The sequence below is a fragment of the Aquarana catesbeiana genome, unplaced genomic scaffold, assembly GCF_042186555.1.
Source record: "Aquarana catesbeiana isolate 2022-GZ unplaced genomic scaffold, ASM4218655v1 unanchor239, whole genome shotgun sequence".
NCBI lineage: Eukaryota > Metazoa > Chordata > Amphibia > Anura > Ranidae > Aquarana > Aquarana catesbeiana.
Window position 1 is genome coordinate 90,672 of NW_027362667.1, and position 12,233 is coordinate 102,904.

At 46.7% G+C, this 12,233-nt stretch overlaps 2 protein-coding genes across 2 annotated transcripts in view; one reads left to right on the forward strand and one right to left on the reverse strand.

Moving 5' to 3' along the window:
- LOC141122083 (uncharacterized) overlaps positions 1–12,233 on the forward strand; it is a 260,915-nt gene that overhangs the window by 86,145 nt on the left and 162,537 nt on the right. The window lies entirely within an intron of this gene.
- Positions 3,854–11,519, reverse strand: LOC141122086 (uncharacterized). The gene is given in 8 exon segments (XM_073611892.1): positions 3,854–5,104; positions 5,106–6,012; positions 7,259–7,400; positions 7,522–7,725; positions 7,805–8,023; positions 8,113–8,210; positions 8,327–8,450; positions 11,435–11,519. Coding segments are annotated over 7 exon segments (1,815 nt in total). The 5' UTR covers positions 8,412–8,450; positions 11,435–11,519; the 3' UTR covers positions 3,854–4,944.

Sequence of the window (12,233 nt, forward strand, 5' to 3'; positions counted from 1 at the left end):
TCCATGGAAAAAATCCCCCACATAAAGCAGGGGGCCGGGGGGTCTATTCAGTAGTTGGAGTGACAATTTGGAGAGTACCTCCACTGAAAATGGGGGGGGGGGAATATAAATGTTCACCAGAGTAAAGGTTACAGTGGAAATCTGTAAAGTAAGAACAATAAACCGCCCTTCAGGGTCTGTTTTAACTTTTATCATCTCTGCTGGGAGAGATTTAGCCAGTAGGATAGATACCCCCTGGAATAGTTAGTGTGAGTAGCATGGTATGAGTTTGATAGCCACGGGCGTTTCAGGGCCCTTGTCTTAGAGCCCGTAAGATGAGTCTTCTGGAGGCATATAATATGAGGATGACATTTTTTTAACACAGAAAAAAACAGAGATCTTTTCTGAGGTGCATTCAGACCTCTAGTATTCCATGAGACTATCCTTAGGGGCTTTGCCATAGCAGAACATACAATAATGAATAAGCACAGGTAAACACTTGAGCCAATACATAAATGACCAGACAGGCCGCGCCACCTGAAGCACATACAAGCACATGTACAAAAAGTGCGTGGATCTGCCAGCAGGATGATAAGAGCCGAAAATAGAAAAAAAATAAAAACAGAAGTAATAACAGTTCGCCGTAGGCAGTAACCTGAGAGAAAAAATTTCCATCGGGTGAAAAATTGTAGAGGTGAGCTGGAAAAAGGGATAAAAAGGAAAAAAGAAAAAAACATGAATAAAGAAAAAAAGGCACCAACAAAGTCCCTTAAAACTCCTTTGCCATCATAGCGAGCTTCGGATCCCAAACTGGAGGACCTTCCTAACAATAGAACCCGTGGAGGTCAAAAACTGTTCGTGGCCTCGCCACAAATCGGTAAGAGGGTAACGTGAGATCGGGTGAGGCTCTCAACTGGTGGCAAAAAAAAACATGATCATGTCCTGCTGTAGAATGCATGGCAATGGAGAATGGAGAAATAGACACCGTAGCTGGCACAGTAGGGTGCGGATATCGCCATGTAAGAAGGACAAGTGGGCGAAAACTACTGGCATTGTGAATTACCGTAAAGGCACTGAGTTATACAGGGGTGCACGGGGGCCTGTATTAAGGCAACTGGTAAATATCGTCTTAGGTTAGTGGTATCTTCAATCACCTCTGCATCTGTGGGCTGCTCCATATTGATCATTCAGCCACGCCATGGCTTTCTTGGGGCTGGTGTAAAAATGGGCCTTGCCATCATGAATGATGCGCAGTTTGGCAGGGAAAAGCATGGCATAGGACAGGCCTTTCCGTGCGCAGGCGAGATTTCACTGCTGAGAAGGAGATACGTTGGCGTTAAACTTCAGCAGAAGAGTCCGGATAAACAGAGATATTGTTACCATTGAATGTAAGCGGGCCCTTTTCTCGTGCAAGGCGTAGGATGGCCACTTTATCCTGTAAATTGAGGATACGTGCAATAATGGAGCATGTTTGGGCACCCGCTGGAGGGGGATGGGGAGGAGTGCGGTGCGCGCTCTATAACATGTGAGAATGAGGGCACATCTGTACCAAAAATGTCCCGTAACCAAGAGTAAAAAAACTTTTCAGGGTGGGGACCTTCCGAGTGTTCCGGGAACCCCACAAATCTAAGATTGTTCCTGCGAGAACGATTTTCCAAATCGTCGATCTTGGCGCGACGTGCCGCCATCTCACTAGTAGTATCATGCATAGTTACAGACATGGGATTCACAGTGTCTTCTAAGGTACTAATACGTTCCTCAGCGTCTCTGGTTCGGTCACGGAGGTTCTGGACATCTTGTTTTAATAATGAATAGTCCATGCAGATAGAGACTATCTGAGTAGAGAGGGAGGCCTTGCAATCCTGAATAGCCAGCATAATGGTGGACAGTGTAGGCTCAGCAGGGGGGAGTCCGCAGGCTGATTATGCTCACAAGGCTGCTGGGAGTCCTGTGACTGCAGGGGGTCTGGTTGCGTGTTAAAGATAGCAGGGTTTAAAGCACTCACCCCTGTAGCAGAGCCCTGGACAGCAGAGGAGGAAGCCTGCAGCATGCCTGTGTGTTCTGCACATGTCTCAGCGCAATCTTGCCTCCGGAACCGTGCCAGCTGTTACGCCGTAGGTGAGGGCCGGGGTGGCCCGTATTTCACCATGTCTGCCAGCCTGATTGATGCCCACAGCTGTGGGGAACAAAACGGTACCTTCCACGAGGAGATAGGATCCAGGATAAGGGAAGGATGGTTGTTGAGAGCCGGAGCTGTGAGTCTATGTGACTGCTCTCTTCACCATCAAGCCACGCCCCAGCTCAAACAAGGTTCCTTGGTGACATCAATCAAGGTTTCTTGGTGACATCAATCAAGGTTTCTTGGTGACATCAATCAAGGTTCCTTGGTGACTTCAATCAAGATTCCTTGGTGACCTCAATCAAGATTCCTTGGTGACCTCAATCAAGGTTTATTGGTGACATCAATCAATTAGATGATCAGTGCCTGAAGTTTCCAAATCTCCCCCATGCCCATTCGGTGAGAATACTGTTCCGGTTCTGGCTTCAGTTACACATTGAGGTCCCACCATGACAGGTTCTCCAGCCAGCAAAACCATCACTCGTGGTTGAACTGCAAGCCGCAATCCCAACCCTGCCCTGCTCTCTTGTTTCTGGATAGGACCTCAAACAGTCTAGCAGCCAGATATGCCCAGGATAGGCCCAATCTTTGGCCTAGCAGGCCGGGGCAACATGACACACGTTCACCCAGGTGGCACAGAACCATGATCACCTGACTCCCCCCAAATATATAGGTTCTCCCAGCAGGCCAAGGAATTCAAGAAAACCCATGATCATTGGCTGAGATACCCTATATACCCATAACCTGACCTTGGGTTGCCCTAAGCATATCTAGTACCACCAAGTACCCGGCCACCTAGTGGTAGAAGAGAAAAGTACAACAAGGCCAAACTTAAGGAGAAATCAATAGATCTCTAACAATCAACCAGGATAACTACTCCTGGCAAGTAAATTGTGAGGAGCTCCCTGCCTAAAATGTTGCTTTGATTGACCAATTCCTGCCTGGCCTATAGCAGAATGACGGTCGGGTGGTGGTTCAGTTATCCTGACTGGGTGTCATATGACATCCAGCAGATAATATGCTGGCGTACTCCCGCAGGGGCATGCAGCACGGCGATCAGTGGTGCTGTGTGTCACTTTGATACACCGCATCTCCGATCGTGGTACGGAACCTCTGAGGGAGGCGCCTTACCACATGATCAGCTGTGACCAATCACAGTGTAAACCAGGAAGTGGCGGTAAACGGCTTTCCTCAGTTTGTGCCGATCGGGGGCTCTCCCTGTCAGAGGGGGGTCTGCGCTGATAATCAGCATATGGATTATCAGCATAGCCCCATCAAAATCGCCACAAACCATGCCAATCAGTGCCTATCAGCTGCCAGTCAGTGCCCCATCAGAAACGCCTGTCAGTGCCCACAACAGTTCCAATCATTTCCCATCAAAAAAACCTGTCAGTACCTCATCATCAGTGCTGCCCATCAGTGCAATCTATTAGTGTCCATCAGTGTCGCCTGTTAGTGCCCATCAGTGTTGCTTGTCAGTGCCCATCAGTGTCGCTTGTCAGTTGCCATCAGTGTCCCCTGTCAGTGCCCATCAGTGTCCCCTGTCAGTGCCCATCATTGTCGCCTGTCAGTGTCCATCATTGTTGCCTGTTAGTGACTAGTGTCGCCTGTCAGTGCCCCCTGTCAATGCCCATCAGTGTCCCCTGTCAGTGCCCATCAATGTCGCCTGTCAGTGGCCAGTGTCCTCTGTCAGTGCCCAAAAGTGTCCTCTGTCAGTGCCGCCTGTCAGTGCCCATCAGTGTCACCTGTCAGTGTCCGTCTCCATCAGTGCTGCCTGTTAGTGCCCATTAGTGCCGCCTATTTGTGCCCATCAATTCTACATATCAGTGCCACCTTATCAGTGCCCATCAATTCTACATATCAGTGCTGCCTCATTAGTGCCCGTCAGTGAAGGAGAAAACTAAATTTTATAACAGAAACAAAGAAAACTTTTTTTTCAAAAATGTGGATCTTTTTTAGTTTAGCAAAAAATAAACCCCCCCAGTGGTGATCAAATACCAACAAAAGAAAGCTCTATTTGTGGGAAAAAAACTGATAAAAATGTTGTCTGTCTACAGAGTAGGATGACTGCGCAATTGTCATTCAAAGTACGACAGCGCTGAAAATTGGCCTGGGCAGCATGCGGGAAAGTGCCCGGTACTGAAGAACTTCTCTCCTTCAGTGTGTACTGTACTCACCAGTGTATGAGGATGAATCCATGTCTGACAGAAGAAACTAAGGGGTCTACTTCTAGAAGATTCATTGGACAAATGTGACAATCATTCATCCAACCATTACACATGCTGGCCATAATGCAACACAGTGATTTCCTATCATTATCAGCGCCATCTAGTGGCCATAATGAGATATTTTTTCTGTCATATCATATCACAATACCGCATTATGGCCACTAGATGGAGCCAAGGAAATCAGCGTATGAAATAAAATACATCCAATATTCATCACAGCCGGGTGAATGCTGCTCACATTCATTCAACTATTTTTTTTTTAAACAGACCTCTAAGTGTTTGTGAAATCTTCCACCACAAAATGTACTCAGCCAATGAGAGGTAATGACTCCATTTTTATTTTTCTACTGCTATCAATGGCCAACACGGTACAACACTTCATCCATGTCTTTGGTGATCTCTGATCTCCTTATCAACTGTTTCTTACATGATGAAGATCAGCCAAGGAGTATATCTGAGGTGTATATCAGGGTGTGCTTCTTCCCCACATGAGAGCTGTGATGTCCAGCAACATTCATATAAAAGACATTTCCCACACTCAAGGCACCAATACACCTCAAGGGTTGTGTGGGATCCCTGATGTACAGGAAGACAGGACTTCAGTGAGGAACAATTCCCTCACTCGGGACAGGAATACGGCTTCTTCCCCGTGTGAGATCTCTGATGTATGTGAAGACTGGACTTCCGTGAAAAACATTTCCCGCACTCAGGACATGAATACAGCTTCTCCCCCGTGTGAGATCTCTGATGTCTGTAAAGACTGGACTTATCTGAAAAACTCAGGACAGGAATATGGCTTCTCCCCTGTGTGAGATCTCTGATGTTTAGAAAGACTGGACTTCACTGAAAAACATTTCCCGCACTCAGGACAAGAATACGGCTTCTTTCCTGTGTGAGATCTCTGATGTGTGGAAAGATGAGACTTCTTCGAAAAACATTTCCCGCACTCAGGACAGGAATACGGCTTCTCCCCCGTGTGAGATCTCTGATGTGTGGAAAGATCGGACTTCTGTGAAAAACATTTCCCGCACTCAGGACAGGAATACGGCCTCTCCCCCGTGTGAGATCTCTGATGTGTGGAAAGATTGGACTTCTCTGAAAAATATTTCCCACACTCAGGACAGGAATACGGCTTCTGCCCCGTGTGAGATCTCTGATGTGTGGAAAGATTGGACTTCTGTGAAAAACATTTCCCGCACTCAGGACAGGAATAGGGCTTCTCCCCGGTGTGAGATCTCTGATGTGTGGAAAGACTGAACTTCACTGAAAAACATTTCCCGCACTCAGGACAGGAATACGGCTTCTCCCCCGTGTGAGATCTCTGATGTTTAGAAAGACTGGACTTCACTGAAAAACATTTTCCGCACTCAGGACAGGAATACGGCTTCTCCCCTGTGTGAGATCTTTTATGCATGTTAAGTTTGGATTTAGAATGGAAACACTTCCCGCACTCAGTACAGGAAAAGCTCTTCTCTGTTGGAAGGACGGCACCGTCCCTCACAGTCTGAGGTTCCTCAGGATAAGAGGAATACGATGGTCCATCTACACTGTGTGGTGCCGGATGGACATTTGAGGTAGTCGGGTTTTCTCCTGGACTATACTGTGTGATGTCCTCATCTTCTACTTTACAGTCTGGAGACAAAGTGAGACAATCCTCTGAGGTTTTCCTCATCTCCCGTCCATCTACTAAAATAGAAATAAAAAGATTATTACTAGACATGAGCAGATTGGTTCCCCTAAACCAGGACTCCGCCCACATCAGGCAGCTTTGTCTCTGAGGATCTTACAATTCCCCCCTCAAGGTAACTAGTAAATGGGTCCTCTGATCTCCTACCAGTTCTTTTCTTTATTCATGGACCTTAGTCAGAGAGTGAGAAGTCCCACACTTCCTTATTTAGTCCATGATTTAGTCATGAATAACAGCGGGGCTGAGCCCCACCAGAGGTCAGAGAGTGAGGATGGGGGGAGAACAACCAAGATGAAGACTGGACTGATCCTGAAGACCACCATCATTGGGTTATTGACTCCTCCCTCATTATCACTTTCTGTTTAAGGTTCCAAAGTTCAAGGATGTTATCACATTATTATCAACATGTAAAAGTCTGTGCTCCAATCAAATCATCAGATATAAAATGTCCAGCTGGTAGGAAATGGGTGCAACAAAAGAGAATACATATTATGTGTATATATAGCAGTGGGTAGAGGGGAGAGAGCAGAAGTCAGGACTATATAATGTACAACATATTGTATAAGATACAACAGATAGGACTATATAATATCAGAATGATGTAATGTACAACATAAAGTATATAGTGCAGGGTCAGGAGTATGTAATGTACAACAGAGTATATAGTGCAGGGGTCAGGAGTATGTAATGTACAATATAAATTATACAGTGTAAGGGTCAGGACTCATAATATTGGTATTCAGTAATCAGTGGAAGATGAAATGTTTACATGAGACAAGTTGCAGAGGTCCCACACCGCTGCCTCCCATCTCCTGAGACTGCACTCAGTGACTTGGGTCTGAGACTATACAGACATATCCCTCCACCCGGCACAGCCAGCAAATAACAGAGCAAGTAACCCTGGGAGAATTGTTCTGTCAGAGATTATGCTAGACCAGGGCATGAGGTAGAAGACCCAAAGCACATGCCCAAGGTGCCTAGGTAGAGCAACATCTATGGTGAAAATAAACATTTTGCTGCCAGCTGAACCCCAGAATCTCCATAAATCCAGTCTAGAAACATAAATTGTGTCTGCAGCACAGAGAAGGAAGATTATCTGAGAGAAATACAGGAATACAGGACGGGGAACACAGCTCAGGAAAGTGACCAGGGGATTACAGGCTGATATCACCCAGTCCCCGCCCTACTCTGGACCAATCAGTGAGCAGTATGGGTGGAGGAATGTATTTAGTGTTAATGACCCACCTGTGCTGATCTCTGTAGGAGTGTCCACCTCTATAAATGTCCCCGTTATTCCATCCTCCTCCATAGACTGCTGATCATCCCTCACATACCTCTCTTCTTCTTCTGATTTAACCTCAAATTCTATATCGATTGGATCTCCACTCTAAATCAAGAAAATGAGAGTGAATATCATCTGTAAGATATAAGCTTTATTATTGTGACATCATAAATAATCCACACATCATCTCTAGGAGTCCATGTTCTAGATGCTCCATCCCACCAACCTTGTAACAGTGGGGGATGGTGAGATCTTCCTGTGTGGAATCCCGGGAATACAGAGGACAGGGACATCTCTCTGGTGGGTTCCTGGTATTTGGTGGCTCCATCTTAACCTTGTGTCCTTCTGAAAACTCCATCACTCCATACTCCTCATCCTCCTCTTTATACTCTTCTTTAACATCAATATTATTATCTGTGAATTTTCCACTCTGAATATATAATAAAACATTCATTGTAAAAAACATGCTGTGTATAAATCAGAACTACCAATAATTGTCAATCATCTACCTGATGATGGTGGGGGATGGTGTGATCTTCCTGTGTGGAATCCCGGGTAAACAGAGGACGGGGACATCTCTCTGGTGGATTTCTGTAGCTGGATGACTCCACCATGGTGTCCTGGTACAGATCTTTGTGTTCTTTTAGAAACTCAATCACCCCATCCTCATCATCCCCCTCTTTTATCTCTTCTTTTACTTCAATTTTAGAATCTCTCAGGTTTCCACTCTGAATATATAATAAAAATGACATCAATGGTAGCAATGCAGATAATGTACAGATCCTAATGATACTATCAGTGATTGTTCCTCATCTACCTGATGATGGTGAGGGATGGTGTGATCTTCCTGTGTGGAATCCCGGGAATACAGAGGACGGGGACATCTCTCTGGTGGGTTCCCATTACTGGATCCATCTGTAGGAAACACACACACTGACTGAATACATTGTTTCTATGTGTTTATCAGATGATGGGGGATCTAGGTGGAGCCTCCGTACTGCTCTCTCCTTTACAATAAAGTCTCCTCTTACCCGGTGATGTGAGGGGCGGCTGATTGTCCATCATGACGTCCTTGTAGAGATCCTTGTGTCCTTCTAAATACTCCCACTCCTCCATGGAGAAATAGACAGTGACATCCTGACACCTTATAGGAACCTGACACACACAATGATACAGTCACCATCCAGACACATCCCTTGTCTGTTACTGGATAATGTCCCAGAATTCCCAGAATCCTCCTCACCTCTCCTCCATGATCTCTCTGGTGACTTCTAGAATCTTCTTTGTATTTCTCTATTCTATCAGGGAGGGAGGTGGAGGAAATGTGATGGTCATATGATCTCCAGACTTCACAGGAGGAATATTCTAGATCTAAAAACAAAATGTAAAATCAAATGATATTCCCAGAATCCTCCTCACCTTATCATTCAGGTCTCCATTTTATTAAAGCCCACCTAAGGTTGATATAGAATTTACCCACAAAGGACCCCCACACTCTGTAGGTTAAAAGCTTGTTGCAGGTATTCTGACATCAATACATATAATGCAGGATCAACAGTGCAACTTTGCAAGTAAGGATACCAAGGGTCCGCCCACATCCTAAGAGTATCAGAAAAAAAAAGCCAGATAGAGGGACATTGGGAGGAGGAGCTGTGAGGTCAGTGTGATGTCATAGGACATATAGACTCTGGATGGAGGGACATTGGGAGGAGGAGCTGTGAGGTCAGTGTGATGTCATAGGACATATAGACTCTGGATGGAGGGACATTGGGAGGAGGAGCTGTGAGGTCAGTGTGATGTCATAGGACATATGGACTCTGGATGGAGGGACATTGGGAGGAGGAGCTGTGAGGTCAGTGTGATGTCATAGGACATATGGACTCTGGATGGAGGGACATTGGGAGGAGGAGCTGTGATGTCATAGGTAAGGATGAGCTCTGGTGTGTTCGCACAGCCCACGTGCAGAGCCCGCTAGGAAATCAGCACTGCGCTGCGCTAATCATAGGCAGTGAAACATTTCCTGATCTCTGCAGCCGCGTATTGGGACAATGTTCCTTGCACAATGTCTCACTGCCTGAGATTAGTACAGCGCAGTCCTGACTTCCTGGCAGGCTCTGCACGTGGGATCTGCGAACACGCCGGAGCTCATCCTTAGTCATAGAACATATAGACTCTGGATGGAGGGACATTGGGGGGAGGAGCTGTGAGGTCAGTGTGATGTCATAGGACATATAGACTCTGGATGGATGGACATTGGGAGGAGGAGCTGTAAGGTCAGTGTGATGTCATAGGACATATAGACTCTGGATGGAGGGACATTGGGGGGAGGAGCTGTGAGGTCAGTGTGATGTCATAGGACATATAGACTCTGGATGGAGGGACATTTGGATGGGGAAATTTGAGGGGTCCTCTATATGAGGCTCCTGTGCAAACCAAATCATTGTTCCTGGGTGTGTCCTTCCTCTCCTAAACTGAAGAGTGAACTTTGACCTTTACCATACAGAAATCTGTCAGGAATCTGTGAAAGTAAGCTCTCATGTGATCAGGTGACGTGCGGAGGAATGGAGTGTAAATAGCAGACAATTTTCTCCAGAGCTCCTAATGGTGAGGATGGATTTTGCTGAGTGCTGGTGCCAAGTTTCCACCCCCCAGGATCACTGCAGGTGTGGAGAAAAGCTGTGTAAGAGGATATGGAGGAGAGATGAGGAGGAGATCCAGGAATCAGGATAAAGGTCAGGACAAGCAACAGAGATGGATGCATGACATGTGGTGCAGAACACAGGACATGGGGTGATGGATACCGGAGAAGACTGTAGGTCACTGCAGTGTGCAGAATGCAGGACAGGGGATGCAGGGTACCGGAGAAGGGTGTAGGTCACCACAGGACATGGGGAGCAGAATGCAGGACATGGAATACAGGGTACCAGAGAACGATGGAGGACATGGGGTGCAAGACATGTGGTACAGGGTGCACAAGGCAGGACATGGGGAGCCGGGTACAGAACGCAGGACATGGGGTACAGGGTACAGTGTGCAGAACGTGGGGTACAGGACATGTGGTACAGAACACAGGACATGGGGTGCAAAACATGGGATTCGGGGGTGCAAAACATGGGGTGCAGAAAGCAGGACATGGGATGCAGGGTGGAGGTCACCGCAGGACATGGGGTACAGGAGAAGGGTGGCGTTCAGAGGACATGGGGTGCAGAATTCAGGCCAGTAATCCAATCCCCTCCCCTGTATCCTCCTGCATGTCCTGTACATCTCCCCCAGCAGTGTGTGAGAGCAGAGTGGATGGAGAGGACATCTTGTGTACATAAAGCAGCATGTCCCTCCCTGGCTGGTTTCTTAGCTGGCTGCTTTGCAGGCTTGTCCTGGTTACTCCTGTAAGGACTCTGTAGTCCTGTTTCTCAGCACCTTGTGGGGATCTTTGTGGCAGTGCCGAGGGCTCTGCAGGGACACAGGCAGCTGTGGGTGGAAGCAGGAGCCGATGGTGACAGTAATGCAGCTGCGGAAAGGAGAAAGATCGGCAGCGGGAGCTCAGTGAGATGAGTCCTCTCATGTCCTGTCCAGTCCACCCCTCACTTCACAGGTCGGGTGTCATCATCTCCTCCTCCCCCTCCCGCCTGGCCCCGCTCCGAGCCACATTCCTGTCTGAATAATGTGTCCGGGTTTCAGGCAGAAACATTATTCAGACCAACAGTGAGAATGGGCTGACAAGAGCCCAGGGGACAGGACACCATTTCTAGTCACCACGGTGACCTGGGATTTGTTGTGCCCTGACTTATGGTGACCATAGAGACATGGAAATTCAGCTGGTTCAGCAGGGATCGGTCACATTTCCATCCATGTGTGGTCACTGCCGGATAAAAGTCACTCCATCAGCGGCTGCAGCCAATAGCTTCATCACTGATCTGTGTATTCTGAGAGCGGAGGAGCGCCCCCCATTGTCAGAATACAATAGTGCAGCGGGGAGGATTCCCCCATCCCCCTCCAATGTGTGTATGGGGGAATCACTTCAGTTTTTTCCTCTCATCCCGCTGGCTGAACGATAAAACTGAACCATGTATGGCCAGCTTTGGAAGGAAGATATACTAATCATCAACTGATCCCCCTGAAGGGGTTAATCAACATATTACCTCCTCTGCCGCCAGATCCAGCAACGTCTCCTCTCTACGTCCTTCCAAATGGAATGTCCTGTATACATGACATCACTTCCTGTCTGTAGCTGACATCACTTCCTGTCTGTATTCCATAGAGACTTCCTGTCTGGGTAGAAATTATATCACCACCTTGTGGAGATCAGAGGAACTGCAGCCCTGAGAAACGTCTGGTAGTGTGTACACGTCCTTGTGCTGTGTGTGTATGTACTGTATATCCTTATAGATGGGCTCATCTCCACTCCCACCAAGGGGGATAGAAATATATTACTGCTCGGGGGGAGACATTTTGGCCCCTTTGATTTTGCAGTAAAATTGATTGCAGATTTAGTCATGTAGAACATCTGTTATATGGATACAAAGAACCCCAGCCGAGAGTAAAGGGTGGAAATGGCTCCTGATCCCCAGATTTGGACAATTATGTCACCAATATAAATAGAATAAAACCCGCGCTATGTGTAACAACTCAAATACCTACAAAAATAACTTATACCGGACTGCTGCTGTAACAAAGGTAAGTATTCCCTTTATCAACTAGAAGAGCATTATGTGTCACAGCGCTGTCCTATTGTGTGTGCACATAAATCATCACAAATACACTAAAATATGTGGAGACATTCATATATAAAGTGCTAGGGGCTTGAATCATATTCTCTGCAGTTCCACTGCTTCCACTTTACACCTACTTCATTCATCTTATGGTGTTTATCAATAAATGAAGTAAACTGATCCATGTGCAAATTCATATACAACATAAAGTGCTTTGTGCTCAAGATGC